This window comes from Carcharhinus amblyrhynchos, chromosome 4 (assembly GCF_965287045.1).
Source record: "Carcharhinus amblyrhynchos chromosome 4, sCarAmb.v2.hapA, whole genome shotgun sequence".
Lineage (NCBI taxonomy): Eukaryota > Metazoa > Chordata > Chondrichthyes > Carcharhiniformes > Carcharhinidae > Carcharhinus > Carcharhinus amblyrhynchos.
The window spans coordinates 84,479,020-84,498,395 of NC_137327.1; the positions used below are offsets into that span (position 1 = coordinate 84,479,020).

The 19,376-nt window shown below is 42.2% G+C and overlaps 1 protein-coding gene across 3 annotated transcripts in view; it reads left to right on the forward strand.

Moving 5' to 3' along the window:
• gab3 (GRB2 associated binding protein 3) overlaps window positions 1-19,376 on the forward strand; it is a 148,349-nt gene that overhangs the window by 92,149 nt on the left and 36,824 nt on the right. For all 3 annotated transcript variants that reach the window (XM_080187430.1, XM_080187428.1, XM_080187429.1), the window contains one exon: window positions 828-1,128. In XM_080187430.1, coding sequence (XP_080043556.1) covers window positions 828-1,128 — 301 coding nt within the window. The remainder of the gene's footprint in view (window positions 1-827; window positions 1,129-19,376) is intronic.

A 19,376-nucleotide genomic window follows, 5' to 3' on the forward strand; every position in this document is an offset into this window, starting at 1 on the left:
CACTTGATGACCTCTTTGCGGAGGGACCACATTTCCATTCTTTTCTTGCTCACAGGGGCCTGTGTGTATTTTGTTTTGGAAGAAGGGAATAGAATCAAAGGGGACTACCATTAACCATTCTGCCATGAATCCAAATAAAAGTCTGCACCTTTATGAATAGGCTTCAGATAAGAAGACTAATTTAATACCTTACCTACTCTGTACATTAAACACTAATTCAATGAGGCAAATACCCTTGTCTTTCCCGCTAAACAAGAAACCAATACTTCCCCAAGTTGCACTATGGAGTGGCTCAGACTTGATGTCTGTCACGCAGGAATGTTTCTGATTTTGTATTTCAGGCCTCACAAGGCTGAAATTGAGTTCAGGACAGCCTGAGGCCTCCCGGAATCTTCCCCCTCATGGTCCAACCACCTCCATTCTTCCTTTCCCTGGGTCAGCCAGGACTCCCACAACAATTGGTTACCATTGATCCCACACAACTGATGTGTGGACGTCAGATGAGGACAACGAAAATAGGAACATGAACTGGACATTAAGCCTCAATTATGTCGCACAGATCTATACCTTAATTCCATCCATCAGCCTTGGTGCTGTACCCTAACCGAACACTAGCAAGGCTGAACACTGGTTCATATAACTCCCAAAATAGTCAAAACATGCAGATAGTCAATATCTAGCTTCATAAATGAAGAATTACTGTCAAAGTGAGATGCAGGTAAATGCATTCCAGCGACAGTCAAACCCTTTGAGAGAAGAGAAAACATTTCTGTGAAATCTCTGCCGTTGCAATGATACTCATGTCTGTCTGCTCTCTGTTTCTCCAGGCCTGGAGGAAGCGTTGGTTTGTGCTGCGCAGTGGTCGATTGAGTGGCAACCCAGACGTCCTTGAATACTACAAAAACCACCACTCCAAGAAACCACTCCGTATGATAAACCTCACTGAATGTGAGAACATTGAAGCTGGGTTAAAACTCAGTAAAAAGGAATTCCAAAATAACTACATCTTTGAAGTTAAGACTCCAGCTCGCACATTCTACTTGGTGGCCAAGACAGAGGACGAAATGAACAGATGGGTACGACACATCAGTCTAATCTGCGGCTTTAGTTCTAGCGATGATGGAACAGGTACAAGTTTATAATAATCACCGTATTACCTGTCTCAGTTTCCACCTAGGGTGGGTGGGTGGGGTGGTGTTGGAAGAGCTTCTTTTTGATTAAATTTTATCTAACATTTTTTTACTCCATCCTTAAAGTTACAAAGCCAATGCTCAGAGTGGACTGGGCAAACCCAAATCCATTCCTTGTTTGTTCCAAAAGCCAAATTCAAAATCCAATTCAAGGAGCTGACAAGAAAAGGCATTGCACCCCTTTATGGGCTTGTTCTAATTCTTGATCTTCGCCAAAAGGCCGTTACATTGGTTACAGAAATTATATTGGGTACACAAACTTCATTTTCCAACCGGCCAGAATCTGCCATTATCAGCCATACTCTTTCTGGCGTCTCTGACTGTTAGCTGGACGTGAGGACATCATCAAAACACATTTGGCAGCCTTCCCTTCTAGCCACAGATTCCAGCCCTTGCAGGATTGGGGTAATTTATGGTGCTTGTCCAAGGTTCAGTACAAGGATTCCTCACTTAGTGTCTCAGTTAAGTTTAAAGTTTACTTATTAGTGTCACAAGTAGGTTTATGTTAACACCACAATTAAGTTACTGTGAAAATTCCATTGTCATCATACTCCAGCACCTGTTCGGGTACATTGAGGGAGAATTTAGCATGGCTGATGCATCTAACCAGCACATCTTTTGGACTGTGGGAGGAAACCAGAACACCCGCAGGAAACAGAAGCAGACACGGGGAGACTGTGCAGACTCTGCACAGACAGTGACTGAACAGGGAATTGAATCCAGATCCCTGGCGCTGTGAGGCAGTAGTGCTAATCATTGCCCCACTGTGCCATTCATCACAGAATAATAGAATCCTTACAATGAAAAGGCGATATGGTCCATCGAGTCTGCACTGACTCACTGGCAGAGTATCTTATCCAGATCCTCTCCCTTTTTTTCGCCTGTAATCCCACATGTTTATCACGGCCAATCCATCTAATTTATACACCTAACCTAAAAGTCTGATTTTAAGCAAAACAACATTAGCAAAATCTGATCTTCCCAGAAGAATTCATGTATAAACTGGAGATAATCTTTATTTGGACACTTCTTATCAGCCAGAAACATTACAAGTTGAAATACTATGGGCAGAATTTTATGGCATCGCTTGTCCCAAAACCATAAAATCCCGTCCAAGGTCAATGGACCTTCACATTGTCCGCCTCCCACCTGCTCTGATCCATGTGGTGGGCAGAGTAGTAGAATTCCAGCATACATTTCCAAAATGAAATAAACTTGTAAAGTAAAATGAGTTTCAAAATATAAACTTGACACTCACCATTGATGCTTGTGAAGCTTGTTCACTCAACTACCTGGTTTCAGTGTGACTGAGCTCCATTGACTGTGAGCAGCCCGCCACGGATTGTGGAGGAGAGGCTTCGCTGGGTGTAGCTGGTTTAGAAGGTTCCTTTTCTGGCAGGGATTTCAAGTTTACTGGTGATCTGAAGGGCATGGATGAAGGGCACAGAGGTTTATTTTAGGGTGTATTTCCACGGTGTTTTTGGTTCTTGGGAGAGGGGGAGGCAGATGGGGGAATGAAAGTGGTGTGCAGTGTTATTGCACTTGTAAAAAGTTTTCTGTTTAACCATTTGCTGGTGAAAGGCTCTGCCATTTGCTAAAAGCAATAGCAGCATCCACTGACTGCACCTCAGCCAAGAGCAGGGAGAGCAGATACTGCTTTCTGACTGATAAATCTGCTGTGCTATGGCCAACCTGCTCCATGAACTCTTTGTGATAGAGGCGTTGAAGGGCACTGGAACCAACCCTGTTGGATGCAAGGGCACCAGTCAGGAGATATCTGAATCCATTGGCTCAAAACAGTGAAAGTCGCGGTAATTGAGGTTGTCGTCTGCAGGTGCATTGGGAGTTTATTATTCAGGGTAAATCTCAAACCATAAGCCTGGGATGTTCAGGATATGGAACACAAACTCTCTGGTAAATAATGTCATTGCAAGTGTCACAAATGATACATGTTCCCTATTTTGTCAGTGACTTTATAATGTTGACCGAGTCAAAAAGTGAGGAATTGCTGTACATCGTCATGTATGTGAATTCTGAGTTGACCTCCCATCCAATCAATGGTGGGGCAGGCTCAAGGGGCTAAGTGGCCTACTCCTGCTTCTTATTCACATCTTAGTGCATTTCCAACATACCTGCACCTTTTGTGTGTCTCTGCCTCATTCCTTCTCCAGTGTGGCATCACAGTGGCACAGTGTTTAGCACTGCTGCCTCACAGCACCAGAGACGTGGGTTCAGTTCCAATCTTGGGTCACTGCCTGTGTGGAATTTGCATGGAGGAAACGGTGATTTTCCTCTGGGTGTTCTGGGTTTCCTCCCACACTCCAAACATTAGGTTAGGTTGATTGGCAATGTTAAATTGCCCTTTAGTGCCAGTAGCTGGGATAAATACATGAGGTTATGGGGATAGGGTCTGGGCGAGATTGTGGTTGGTGCAGATTCAGTGGGCCAAATGGCCTCTTGCTGCTGTAGGATTCTGTGGTTCTACTCAGCAATCAAATATTATAGAATCATACAGGGCAAAAGAGGCCCTTTGCCCATTCAGTCTGCAGCGACGCAGGAGAAGCACCTGACATTGCACCTAATCCCATTTACCAACATTTGGTGCATAGCTTTAAATGTTATGATGTGCCAAGTGCTCATCCAGGTACTCTATAAAGCATGTGAGTCAACTCACCTCTACCACCCTCCCAGGTGACCTTATAGAGATATAGAAGGTTTGAACAACGTGGGAGTGGTAAATCCGCAAAAGTTAAATTGCGAGTGTGAAGGAATACATGTTCAAACTAGTAAAAGGCAAATTTAGGATTAATGTCTGTAAATTCTTCAGCGAAGAACAATCACACATGAAAGAAACTTATAAGTGGCAGAGTGGAAATGAAAATTCTGAAATCATATCTAAAAGTGATGCACCATGATGGGCTGAGTGGGAGCTGGACCTTTAAGATGGATGTATCAAAAGGGCAAAATGTTCTCTCTCATCTGTACTTCCCTTGTAATCCTGTGAAGGGCATAATTTGACAGTTTTGCAAAGGAAGCTAACCTTTCTACATCCCTACTCTAAATCCAATTGTGGGGAACATTTCTGGAATTTTCTATCAAGTCTAATGTCAGAGAGGCTCACGTTGTTGGGAGTAATTTTCTGACAAGATAGAAGCATCTCTCCACGCTTAGGCATTTCAAGTCACTTCCTTTGTAATTGCGGAGAGCAGTCGTGCAATTTATTCCACCCTGATAATTACAGTTCTACCTACTTATGCTGACATTTCAGGGACCGTACTAATTTTGTCAAAATAAGCAGTTTGAATTGACGTAAAAGTGACCAGAGAATCATGAATCATTGACTCAATACCCCATCCTTACTGTGTAAGCTACATAGATCAAAGTAACATTATTCAATAAGGATAATTCTACTTGTTGCATATAGTAATAGTAAACATTACATTATAAAAGTGCCAATTGTAAAAACCTGATATGAAACTCACAAAACAGTTCAAATACCTAACTTGGATCAGTTCCCATTATTCTGCTCTAATTAGACATTAATACCGTTCCCTTTGTCGCTTGAGATATAGCTGGCCCTTGATCGCTATATGAAACTATTCCCCTGGTGAACATTAATTGCTTCCACCGGTCCTGTTCTGCTGACTAATTCTAGTAATTCCAAAGACCACTGGCAGTCAGCCTATCGGAAGCTCTACAACTCCTCCACCACAAGCTAGTTGGGAGTGGATACCTACAGGCAGTAGGTATCCACTAGAGTACCACCCGGCCAGTTGTTGGAGCCTTCCAACACAAAAAGTGTAGTTAGAATTTATAACTTTGCAGACCTTGGAAGAGAATGAATGACAGATAAACTCTGTCGACTTGTAATAAGTAATATAAGCCATAATGCTCTTAGAGGCTTGAAATGTCTGTCAACTGAAATGAGCCAGAGTGTATGTTGATGTCTACATGATGAGTATTTCCTGGCATTCATCTGAAAGTAAGAAGTCTCACAACACCAGGTTAAAGTCAGACAGGTTTATTTGGTAGCACAAGCACGAGCTTTCGGAGTGCTGCTCCTTCATCAGGTGAGTGGCAGTTGTGTTCATGAACAGGGCATGTATAGACACAAAGTCAACGTACAAGATAATGAAAAGAAAAGGCGATGATGGCTTAGTGGTATTGTTGCTGGACTGCTAAACTCAGCTAATGTTCTGGGACCCGGGTTCAAATCTTATCACTGTAGAATATGAAATTTGAATTCAATTTAAAAAATCTGGAACTAAGAATCTGCTGATGACCATGAAACCACTGTCGATCGTTGGAAAAACCCATTAATGTCCTTTAGGGAAGGAAATCTGCCATCCTCACCTGGTCTGGCCTACATGTGACTCCAGAGCCACAGCAATGTGGTTGACCCTCAACTGTCCTCAAGCAACTAGGGACTGGCAATAAATGCTGGCAAGCCAGTGAAGCCCATGTCCCAGCTGAAAGAATAAATGTTAAAAAAAAGTAAAAGGAAAACTTCCCCCTTTTGTAAACATAGGTAAGATGTTTGAGGTACGTAAATAGAACTATAATATTGTAGCTGGATTTTTTTGTTTTTATTCGTTGAAGAAAGCTACCTGTACTGATGTCTCCTCCTGATCAGTTAAATAAAACAGTGATAATGGCCGAATATCTCTGTCCCCACAGGGGATAAGGAGGCAGACAGACCTAAAGATTTGGTGGGTTGGCAGTGATATTGATATCAGATGGCTTCCCACCTCCATCGACAGTATGTTCTGAGCAGGAAGGCCCATACTTGATGTTCTCACCCTGCTTCTGCTTGAATCACTAAAGTAAGATTGACAGCAGCCCGCATAACTGGTTAAAAAAAGTGCAGGCTGCATGGTAGCAGGAGGGAAGATGGGGTGCACCCCTCGATCTGCACTTATCTGTGAGGATAGACTTGGGTGGCAAGATGGCATGGTGGTTAGCATTGTGCCTCACAGCACCAGGGTTCAATTCCAGCCTTGGGTGACTGTGTGGAGTTTGCATGTTCTCCTCGTGTCTGTGTGGGTTTCCTCCTGGTGTTCCAGTTTACTCCCACAGTCCATAGGTGTGCAGATTAGGTGGATTGACATGTTAAATTGCCCCTTAGAGGCCAAAGATGTGCAGATTAGGGGGATTAGCAGGATCAATACATGGGATTACAGGGATAAAGGCCTGGGTGGGATGCTCTGTCAGAGGGTTGGTGCAGACCCGCTGGGCTGCATGGCCTCTTTCTGCACTAATAAGAATTCAATGACTAGTACAGGACAGCCCCCCTCTCCCCATGAACCCCATCCCACAAAACTGCTGCCAAAAGCATTCCATGGATCACTCCACGTTGTGCCAGCAGTAGCCACTCCAGTTAGCAAAGGGTACTCAATAACTTGAGAAGTCCAACAACAAGCAGTACATTCAGAGAGGAAGATAAAAAGAAATGTATCTCGTTTTCAGCTTGAGGGTCCTATCTGTCCATGGCTTCTAATTCAGAACAGAAAGTTTGGCCATGTACTGACATCTGGAACATCAAAGCATCGCTGTCTCTTCTAAGATAAGACAGTCCATCATCCAGTTTAGAGTATGTCTCAAGGCAGCTGACGGCACAAAGAAACCTATTTGGGTCACTGTTATGATAAAAGAAATCCTTTAGTATTGCCCTATAACACTACTCAGTTGCTGGTTGACATATTAGCTGGCTATTTTTCTGTCAGTAGGGCCCCTTGGAACTTAATAAAGGCAATATCTTATTTGTTAAGAGCCTAAGGTCAAGTACCGAAAGCATCACAGGTTCAATATTGCTGGGCATGGAAATCCAAATGATTTCATTCTGTCTCATAAATGGCTTGCATTTGAGATTTTTTTTTCTTTGAGAAGCAATAGACATCACTGCATTTACCACTTGTATTGATGTAGCGAGTCAAGTTTCCTTTCTGTCCATTATGACTTGTTAAATGGAAGGTCACCTCGTAGCTTAATGCAATGCTAAACGTTTTATCTGGGCGTTAGATTCTCAATACAGTCACAACATTCAGTCACAATACAAACATGATGATTCTGTGAACAGAAAGCAAGATAGAAGTGGCATTTCTTTAAACTTATAATTTTTCTGTATAATCATAGAGATCTACAGCACAGAAAAGGCTCTTCAACCCATTGCACCTGCGCTGGTCAAAAACACCACCTAACAATTCTAACCCTATTTTCCAGCACTTGGCCCATATCCTTGTATACCTTGGCATTACAAGTCCACATCTAAATACTTCTGAGGGTTTTGAGGGTCTCTGCCTTCACCACCCTTTCAGGTAATAAGTTCCAGATTCCCCCACTCTCTGGGTGAAAATGTTTTTTCTCACACTCGTTCGAAACTTCCTGACCCTTATCTTAAATCTGTGCCCTCTGGTCATTGATGCCTGCACCAAGGGAAAAGGTTTATTTTGTTTACTCCGTCTATGCCCTTCATAATTTTATAAATCTCAATGTCCCCCCCTACAATCTCCTCTACTCCAAGGGAAACAATCCCAGTCTATCCAATCTCACTTCATAACTAAATCTCTGCACTCATTCCAGTGCCATCATATCCGTCCTATAATGTGGATTCTAGCAATGCACACAATACTCTATAGTTGTGGCCTAACCACATAAGTTTCAGTATAACCTCCCTGCTCTTCAACAGTATGCCTTGGCTAATAACTGCAAGTGTACCAAATGCTTTCTTAACCTCTTTATCCACCTGTTCTTCTGCTTTAAGGAACTGGTGTACATGCACACCAAAGTCCTAACGATGCTCTCAGGCTCCTGCTGGTCATCATGTAATTCCTTGACTTGTTAGTCCTGCCCATGAGAATCACCTCACAGTTGTCAGGATTGAATTCCCTTTGCCACTGATCTGCTCAACCGACTAGCTGATCAATATTCTCTTGTAATCTAAGACTATCCTCTCAATATTTTTCACCTCACCAATTTTCTTATCACCTGCAAACTTACTAATCAACCCTACTACATTCAAATTTAATCATTTTATTTAAGCCACAAACAACAAGGGCCCTAGCACTTATTCTTGCGGGACTCCGCTGGACACAGGTTTCCAGTCTGAAAAACATGCATTTGCTTTCTGCCTCTTAGCCAATGCTGAATCCAATTTGCCGAATTCCTTGGATCCCATGGAAGGGCTCTTACCTTTCATATCAGTCTCCCATGTGGGACCTTGTCAAAAGCCTTCTGAAATCCAAGTCGATTAGGTCTAATGCATTGCCTTCATCTACACATCTGGTCACCTCTTTGAAAAATTCAGTCAAGTTGGTCAGACATTACATCCCCTTAACAAAACCATGCTGACTGTTCTAGAGTAATCCCTGTCTCTCCAAATGAGGATTAATTCTGTTTTTCAGAATTACTTCCGATAGTTTTGCCACCACTGATGTTAGACTGTCTGGCCTGCTTTTTTTTCCTTGGTTTATCCCTTCCACCTTTTTTGAATATTGGTACCACATTGGCTGTCCTCCACTCCTCTGATACCTCTCCTGTGGCCAAAGAGGAATTCAAAATGATTGCCAGCGCCCCTGCTATTTCCTTCCTTGCCTCACTCAACAGCCTGCGATACATTTCATCTTGACCTGTAGATTTACCTACTTTTAAATCTGCTAGAACCTCCTTTCTGTCTACATTTATTTATTTAATTACACCACAGTATTTTTCCCTGATTTCTACACCCAAACCATCCCTGTCACCAGCAAACACTGATACAAGTGCCAAAATCTTGCTCCCGTTCATGCCAGCGATATCTTACGGTTTTTAAGATCCACCCATATGGCTTCATTTGAAGAGCTTTCTAAAATGTCATCTCTCCTTACACCTGTAATTGATCCTGTGGTCAAGATTGTGGCGCGTCCTCCTTTTTTACTTTCTTCCCTGTCTGTCCGAAAAATCCTATATCCTGAAATATTGAGCTACCTAACCTATCACTTTCTCAATGATAGGTAAGAGACAGCAATGACATGACACTCCCATGTTTTAATTTGTGCCTCAACTCATCTGGCTCGTTCATCAGACTCCTTGCTTTAAACTAAATATCATCCGATCTTGCCAAACTCCCTTGTGCCTTATCTGACCCATGTTTATGCCTTCCTGCCTCACTTGCTGTCTCTTCTAATTTTGGCTGTGCATCTCTTCCTGCAACCATCTCTCCAGCCACAGATTTATCTGGACTAACCTATTTTTGTATTCACTGGTGCATGGCACCAAAGTAATCCAATGATTACTATCTACTGGGTTCTGTTTTTTTAATCTTCCTAACTTCCTAAATCCTGCTTGCCGGACCTCATCCCTTTCGTGAGCTACATTGTTGGTACCAATATGTACCACAATCTCTGTCTGTTTGTCCTCTCCCTTCAGAATCCCTTGCAGCCGTTAAGTGGATCCCTGACCCTGACACCAGGGTAGCAACATAACATCCTGGATGTCTTTTGCAGCCAGAGAAACACCTATCTGTTCCCCTTACAATTGAATCACCCACCACTATACCCCTGTTAGTCTTCCTCCTCCCTACTTGCACAGCAGACCACCCATCGTACCCTGAAGTTGGCTGCCACTGCTTTTCCCTGCACATTCATCTCCCCAGCAGTATCCAAAACAGTATATCTGTTAGAAAGTGGGATCTCTAGCACCATCTGCCTTCCTCTACTGTGCCTGGTGGTCACCTGTGCCCTTTCTGCCCGTTCTGTCCTCAACTGAAGTGTGACCACCTCACTGAAAGTGTTATCCACGACTTGCTCAGCATCGTGAATGCTCCACAATGAATTCAGTTCCAGCTCTGAAATGTGGTTAGCCAGTAGTTTCAGTTCAACACACTTCCTTCACATGTAGCCACCAAGGACAACGGAATGTTCCATGATATTTCACAACACACAGGAGGAGTATATCACGGATGCAAGCTCTCCTACCATCATTATCTTTAAGCCCCCTGTTTACTCCCTTTTTTTTTACTAAACAATTATGATTATTAAGAATACTATTAATTTACCAACCTTATGCAAACTTTACTTCTCTTACCGTACTTCGCTGACTTATAATAAATACTTCATTACTATGACCCTTACTTTCACTTTTTGTGCTGTTTCTCAATTAATCTCTTCTTCCAAAAAAAAACCTCCTCTCCCACTTTGAACTCCCACACTTAAACTGCCATTCTGCTCATTGCACTCTTTTTTTAACTTGTTTTTTTACATTTCTGACCGGTTTTCAGTTTTCAATCTAAAATATTTCCCCTATTTACCTTTAATCTGAAAGCAATTTAGAATAGGCAATTCAAATTAGAAGCTGCTTACCAATTTACAGTTCTGGTTGTTGGTTGTACATACTGGACTGGGGAGAAGAAACAGGAATTTATGTTTAAAAATTTCACTAGTTCAAATGGCTACAGGGAAGAAGCTGTTCTTGAGTCGGTTGGTACATGATGGACGAACGTCCCGACAGAAGAACGTGGAAGAGAGAATGTCCAGGGTGCGTGGGGTCCTTAATTATGCTGGCTACTTTGCTGAGGCAGCGGGAAGTGTAGACAGAGTCAATGGATTAGGCTGCATTCATGACCTTTTTGTAGTTTCTTGCGGTCTTGGGCAGAGCAGGAGCAATACCATCTGTGATACAACGAGAAAGAAAGCTTTCTATGGTGCATCTGTAACAGTTGGTGAGAGTGAGAGCTGACATGCCAAATTTCCTTAGTCTTCTGAGAAAATAGAGGCATTGATGGGCTTTCTTAACTACAATGTCAGTATGGGGGACCAGGACAAGTTGTTAGTGATCTGGGCACCTAAAATCTTGAAGCTCTCGATCCTCTCTTTCAATGTTGGGAAAGTTAAAATCCTCTATTATTACCACCCTATTTTTCTTGGAGCCATCTGAAATCTCCTTACATATTTGTTCCTCAATTTCCTACTGACTATTTAGGGCCTATAGTACAACACTATCAAAGTGATTTCCCCCTTCGTATTTCTCAGTTCTACCCATATAGACTTAGTAGGCGAACCCTCGGATACATCCACTGTCAGTACTGCCGTGATGTTTTCCCCAATCAAAAGTGCAACTTCCCCTCCTCTCTTATCTCCTGTTCTATCTTTTCTATAGCACCAGTACCGTAGAACATTGAGCTGCCCTTCCCTTAGCCATGTTTCAGTAATTGCTATAATATCCCAGTCCCATGTACCCATCCGTGCCCTGAGTTTGTCTGCCTTGCCCGTAAAGCCTCTTGCATTGAAATAAATGCAGTTTAATCTGGACTTCCTTGATCTGTCCTGCTTTTGCCTGATCTGTCTGGTACTGTGATTACTGACACTGCCTTTACTATTTAGTGTGCTCTGTTTACCTTTTGTGCTGTTCTCAACCTTCTCTTCTGTCTCTCTACTGCTTTGGTCCCACCCCGACTGCCAAACTAGTTTAAACCCTCCCAAGTGGCCCTGACAAATCTCCCCGCCAGCGTATTAGCCCCCCTCCAGTTCAGGTGTAACCCATCCCTCTTGAACAGGTCACTCCTTCCCCAGAAGAGATTCCAATGATCCACAAATCTAAATACCTGGAAAGCCATGCAGACACGGGGAGAACATGCAGACTCCACACAGATACTGACACAAGCCAGGAACTGAATCCAGGTCTGATGCTGTGAAGCAGCAGTGCTAACCACTGTGCCACCCTCTAAGATATCGTCATTCCAAAGGATAATAAATGTGGTGTCATTACTGTAAACTTCACAGACAATCAAGAACCAATTTATATTTCACTCAACCTCTTTCAAATGGCAAGAAGTTTCGTTTTGCCGTCCTCCTTTCTCTGCCTGCAATCGACACAAGGTAGAATTGCTGTGAACTGAACTAGACCTCGATCGTCAACTTACCTTTTCCGCAAGGTGTGACCTATTTGTTAATGGAAAAACTTTATTCAGAGCATTTAAGACAGTACAATAGCCCTTGTTGAGTTAACAAATATATTGCTTTAATCCAATGCTTTTAAGCAGATGATACACTAATGAACACAAAAAATTGTTTAGAATCAGGAAAAGACCACTAAACCAAGCAGCACTTCTTTTACAGAGATAATGGGCACAAACTGGTTCACTGGGTACATCATCTGAAAGCTGAGCAATTAGACTGGCCCAATAATTTTGATTAAATGACTGAGCTGCACACATCCACTGTATGACTCCAGACAGCTCATTGGCAATTCACAGATAACTGTTGGACCACTGTAACACTGACAGCAACCCTTAAGTAAACTCTGGGAGGGGGTGGATAGTTGGCGGTAACAATTGAACATTGGCAGCTGGCCTGGATGAAGTGTTTCAAATGTAGGATTAGCCTTCTGTTTCTTGTGAATCCTAATTCTGGGGGAGTGCGTACAGTCAGAGAAAAATGTCTCTCTTCACTGTTTTTGAAGAATAAGGGTATAAATAAATATAATTAAAATAATAGTTTTTTAAAGTGGAAAATATCTCTCTCCACGGTCCAGAAATACAACAATTATCTCTGAATCCACTAGTATTTTTAACTTCAATGGCCTCCATTTTTTTTTTAAGTCTCAGGCAGCTCTATGGATTTTGACAATCAGCTCCTGCTCCCAATCGCATCACTCTCCTACTTTAGATAAAAACCTGGAGAGGGTTCGTGAGGCAGGACTAAACTGAAGAATTGCAGTTTTGCTGGACTTCGGAACTCACTGTCAATTCAGTGCATTTTGAACACTACTCACAGGGCTGTCTGAAATGTTGTTTTTAAATTCGTACAAGCTCACAATGAGAACAGCTGTTTTCACTGTGAATGTTTTCAGCTACAAGTGCTTTTCATGGTGCAGGCAAATCAATGCCGCTTCCCAGCCAGGATAAATGGAGAGGGCCGAGGGGGGAAATAAAGGAATTTAGCTCTAAAACCACCTGCCAAATCCAAAAAAAGATGGCATATATAGAGTTGAACAAGAGTGATCAATTAGCATTATGGCGACCACATGCAGCATAAGAAAAAGCCAAAAGAGGGAGAGATAAATTCAGCCCTGGTTCTCCACTGAGATGGAAGCCCATTTTGGAGCAATTGACTGACAACTCTCAAAAATGCCTTGCCTAATATTGCTGGCATTCGTAACCTCTACAACCAGACTGCATCAAACAACAGACTGTTTGATCCTTCCCTAGAGGATGGCACTAGCATTAGCATGCACTGTACTCCGGACACATCTCTACCCTGCCCAACCACCTGTGATTTTGATTTCTGACTCCACTACAACCCTTTCCCCCCACTGTTGTTTCTAACGTGATCACTCAGCTGAGCTGTGGTGCTGTTGTCCATTCAGAAACTCATAGTCACAGATGACTACAGTCATAGTGGGAGACTAAATTAAAGGTTAAAGAGCAGAAAGGGAGAAGACTGTAGTGAAGGCAGAGGGAGGGCGAGACAGAAATGAATAGGAGATCGAAATGGAAAAAAGGAACAGAGAGATAGAACTGAAAGAGAGGAAAGGGACTGAAAAGAAAGAAAATGGATCAAGAGAGAGCAAAATGAACATTTTTTAAAAATTCTTTCATGGGACATGGGTGTTGCTAGCTGGCCAGCATTTATTGCCCACTCCTAGTTGCCAGAGAGCAGTTGAGAATCAACCACGTTGCTGTGACTCTGGAATCACATACAGGCCAGACCAGGTAAAAACTAATGCCTTTCCCTATAGGACATTAGAAAACCAGATGGATTTTATGACCATCAACAATGATTTCACGGTCCTCGGTAGATTTTTCATTCCAGATCTTTTTTTTATTGAATTCAAATTAGAGTTTCTGGATTAATAGTCTGATGATAATGTCACCAGGCCATCACCTCCCCTGAGGTGGAGACTGAATTGAAAGATAATAGTTTAGAATATATTTAAAATGCATTAACCAAATGATTGGGCTCCACAATTTATTATGTAATTCTTTCACCCCTTTTATGGAAAAAATCCACCTAACTCCCACTCTTGCTCTTGATTTCCAAATTTTAAGCTGTGTCCTCACATTTCAAATCTTCACCGTACTGCATATTTTGTATAGATCATTTTGTCAGTTCTCTTCAATAAGATTGAAAATTTGCTTTGGATGATTCCTAAGTGTCTCCTCCAAAGATGAAGAATAATTTATTGAGAATACTAGGACAGACAATCAATATGACAGCAATGTGAAGCTGTCCTGCCAATTGGTAATTATACACCTAGAATGCGAGATGCTATACAAGATGTAGAATACAAGTACCCTGCTGCTAGGGTTGGAGTAGGTTGCTAGCTGCCATTATTACATCAATGTTGCTTGTCTAAAATCCAAAAACAGTTAGATTGAAAATATGAAGGCTCATCTACAGTGCAAGCACAAGGTGTAATGGCAGTATTTAATATCATAGCACACTCAACAATAACTTTTTTTAATTCATTTTGCGTGATGCAGGTGTTGCTGCTAGGCCAGCATTTATTGCCCATCCCTAGCTGCTCTTCACAAGATGGTAGTGAACTGCCTTCTTGAACTGCTGCAGTCATTGAAGTGTAGGTATTCCCTCCCTATTGTATACCACTATGCCCCCACCTCTACTGGGTCTGTCCTGCCGGTGGGACAGGACATACCCCAGAATAGTGATGGTGGTGTCTGGGACATTGTGTATGAATCTGTGAGTATCACTGTGTCACCCTGTTATTTCCCCAGCCTCTGGGACAGCTCTCCAAATTTTGGCACAAACCACCAGATGTTACTATGGAGGACTTGCAGCACGTCAGGGCTATGTTTGCCGTTGTCATTTCTGGTGCCTCTGTCAATGCTGGGTGATCCATCCAGTTTCATACCTTTTGTGGTTTCTTTGTAGTAATTGGCCATTTTAGGGCCAACTACACTGCTGTGGTCTAGAATACATGTAGGCCATGTAAGGTCAGCAGATTTACTTTGCTGAAGGGCATTAGTGAAACCAGCTGAGTCTTTTAAACAACAATAGTTTCATAGTCATCATTAATTCCAGATATTTTATTGAGTTTCAATTCTGCCATCTGCCATGGTGGGTTTTGAACCCTGGATCTCTGAATTACTGGCCCAGCAACAACACCACTGCGCCACTGCTTCCTTCCTGGGTTGAAGTTTGATCAATAGTCTGACAACCACTCACAGGAAACACTGGCACATGAACAACAAAAGGTAATTCAGAATACTTGTGTCATTTGCTATATTTTAACATAAAGACACCTTTAATTTTATCTGTTCCACCTCTTAGATTTATGTTCAGAGACAACATTGAAGTAGACATGTATATCAAGTTATCTACATTCTTTTTACAGTGCTGTATGCGTTGAGAGACTGTGGGTTGCATTTTCCAGTTCTGAGACTATTTTTACTGACCTACTTTTGGGCTGCATTATTTGTGAAGCATTATGTGGTTATTAATTAGCATCTAGAGCAATGTGTGATACACCAGAACCCTTGCCTTCAAGTCAGAAAACGTGACATTGAATGACTCAATAAGACCAACCGTTTCCATTAGAGTCATCTAATAATGAAATCCTGTCCTTTGTCCAATTCGATATAAGGTACATCAAGCATCCCAAAAGTCACGGTGATTAAAGCACAGGAATCAGCAGGGTCATGCCTGCACTGCACAAACACATTTTTCATCAGCAGTTATTTGTCATCAAGAATAGACCGATTTCACCTTTCCCAGACTGGAACCACTAACTGGCGAAACAACCTGGCTAAGTAGCTTCATACTATAGCAGGTAATACCTTTACTCAATCAGCCTTCACAGGAGTTAAAAATAACTTCTATTTCTTTTAAAAGGAGTCATTAAGCAGTAACTTAATTGTAAGCCTCATTATTACTCACCAATCATGTTTTGCTAACCAACCAATTTCTTTAGTTCTTTGTATTCTAATGAGCCTGCTGAGATAATTTACATATTCCGGCTTGCAAACCCATTTCACAAGCTTTCAAATTGTGAATTACAACACCTATATTGTGTTCATTTGAATATAGTTCATATTTTATTTTTAAAGTGTTTTTTTTAAGCCTTGCATGTCCTCTAATTAGAAGTGGTGCATGAATATTTGATGTTGCTGCCAGGATTGCAGGGAGCTGACAGTGATGTATGGTGATATGATTACTTGAGCTGAAGAGTCTCCTTTAGCTTCTCTGTACAACAGGGAAATCACTGTAGCTTAAAGGCTAGCTGGAAGGTTATTTGAAGGGCATTGTCAGATCCTGTATTTGGTATTACCCTGGGATCTTTTATTCCCTTCTTTGTCTTGCATTTTGTTTTCCCCCATGTCTCTCCCCTTCTCTTTAGAAGGTGCTGACTCTTGATATGAATCCACAGATGGCACCAGCTCCCATTGTGTCATTCTTCATTTGAGTGTTAGTGGGCTTATGTGTTTGTTGAGTCTAGCTGACTAACCTCAGTCTCTGTGACCCATCTTGGCACACGTATATTTGCACATGCACAATTTTGTGTTGAGCAATTGAATTACAATTGAGATTTGATTTGATTTATTATTGTCACGTGTATTAGTATACAGTGAAAAGTATTATTTCTTGGGTGCTATATAGACAATGCATACCATTCATAGAGTACTTAGGGGAGAAGGAAAGGAGAGGGTGCAGAATATAGTGTAACGGTCATAGCTAGGATGCGGAGAAAGATCAACTTAATATAAGGTAGGTTCATTCAAAAGTCTGATGACAGCAGGGAAGAAGCTGTTCTTGAGTTGGCTGGTACATGATCTTAGACTTTTGTATCTTTTTCCCGACCGAAGAAGGTGGAAGAGAGAATGTCTGGGGTGCATGGGTTCCGTGATAATCAGGAACCTTGCGTTTGTTGTTTCCCTTTCTTGATCAGGGCCACTGAAGGTTTTCATTCCAGCCCGTAACTCCCCCACAGCAAATTATTGTGAACTCTATCCACTCAAGTGTTTAACATGTGCTCGTAATTTCTGCCACTCGGAGTCTAAGGATAGGATCTTCTGCCCACAGGGGTGTGTTTTCCAGTTGTGGAGGTAGTTCACCATTGGCCGCCAGCGGGATCTTCCAGTCCCGCCATTGACTACAGCATTTTGCATGGCTTATCTGTCCTGTCATCAGGAAACACATCATGGGGTTGGGTGAGGGGGTGTTGTCTTTGGCGAGACCAGAAGATCTCGCCAGTGAGAAGAGCTAAAAAATCCTGCCCTACATTGTAGCAAGGTGAATTATTAGAGAGATGCAACTAAAGACATAAATAGTAATCACACAGCAATCTACATTGTAGCTATCTCAGAAGGTGGTGGAGACAGGGTCACTGAATGCTCTTAAAGTGGAGGTCAATAGATTCTTGATGGGCAAAGAGAATCAAAGGTTATTGGGGGATAGATGGGAATGTGGAACTTGGAACACAAACAGATCAGCCATGACCTTATCAAATGGTGGAGCAGGCTTAAGGACCCAATAGCCCACCTCTGCTCTGATTTTGTGTGTTTGTGTGAGCAATAGAACTGAACTTCCCTCAATCTTTAATTTGGTGAAAAATACACTGAAGTGAGACATGGAGAGCAAAACATCGCATGTAAGGTTCTGCAAACTAGAAGGTTCCAGGTTTGACTCTTGGCCTGTCCGAGTTTGATGATCTCAGCCAAGTGATGCTTCGATTTCCACTATTGCTCTCAGTGTGTCTGAGACTCAAATGGGAAAAATAACACTAAAGGTCTTGAGTACTTCTACAAAATGTGCTTGTGCAGTTTTTATTGGGGGAAGTATGGATCTCAGCATCTTCTCCGTGCTCAATGAAGCTCCTGACATTGATTCTATAAACTAGAGTGGTCATGGCGCCAGGTACCAAAGGGCCATAGGCATTCGTGAAATTGTGTAATCACAGCAAAAGTCAAGATTGACAACATAATTAATGTAACTACAAACAATCAGTGATATTTCAAAACTTGAATCCTTAATTTGTTTAACAAAATACACTAATAATGGCAGGGAAGGTGACGTGTTGCGACTGTTACATTGGACATCTGTGTGATCCATTGTAACTGCATTAGCGGTAGGTGCTTACAGCCTGAGAAACTTCAGTTCAGAATTGACAACATTGAGTCCGAGCTTTGAACAATGCACTGCATCAGGGAGGTAGAAAGTTACCTGCACAGTTTGTTACAGGAGGCATTCACACTTCTTAGGTTAAGTATTTCATTTGTGGTCAGGGACAGGAGGAATCCAAATAGTAGCACAGGAGGAGCCTCAGCCTGTGCACTTGTCCAATAGGTTCCAGGTTAATCCAGCCTGTGTGGCTAAGAGCAGGGACTGCAGGAGGGCGGAATGAGCACATTGATCCTAACACCAAGGTACAGCGAACAATTCAAATTGGGAGAGGAACAAAGAATGTGGTCAGTATAGTTAGAGGATATGATTCTGTTCCTTGTAGCCGAAAGCATGAGTCCCAAAGACTGTTGTCTGCCCAGCGCCAGCGTTAAGAACATCTTTCAGGGCTAGAGAGCGGGAAGGGAAGGATCCAATTGTCCTCGTACACATGGGTATCAATGACATAAAAAAGCCTCTTTCTTCATCCTAGCTTAGAGATAATGAGCAACTAAGGGCTACGTGAAACAGCAGAGCCACAAAAGTAATAATGACTGGAATACTACCTGAGCCGCGAGTAAATTGGGCATAGAGTAAATAATATCAGAGAACTGATGTGTGGTTCAAAGAGTGATGTGGAGAAAGGGGTGTTGATTCCTTAGATTGGTACTGGGGAAGGAGGGTGCTGTACATTGGGACGGGCTTAACTTGACCAGGGGTCTGGCAACCCATATAACTAAGGTGGCCATAAATGAGAAACATATCTCATTTTCTTGCACCAGTGTATACTATCTGATTCAAAGGCTTCACTGTTATTTATTCCTCTACTCCTACAATTTATGTGAAAAAAATGTTCCTGATTTTATTCCTAACAAGTTATGCTCTCTGTTATTTGAACCAACATCCCAATTCATCTGCCCTTATTAGGCACTTCTTTCTTCTGTTCCCAATTAAAGTCTTGAGTGGAGTACTAGCAGTGGCAGGGTATTCCATCTGGGTGCGGGAAGGAGAACTTTCAAGATCAGCCGCACCACATAAGTGGCTGTCTTATCAATCAATCATGGAGGATGGCTGATAGGGGCACACGACACAGCTT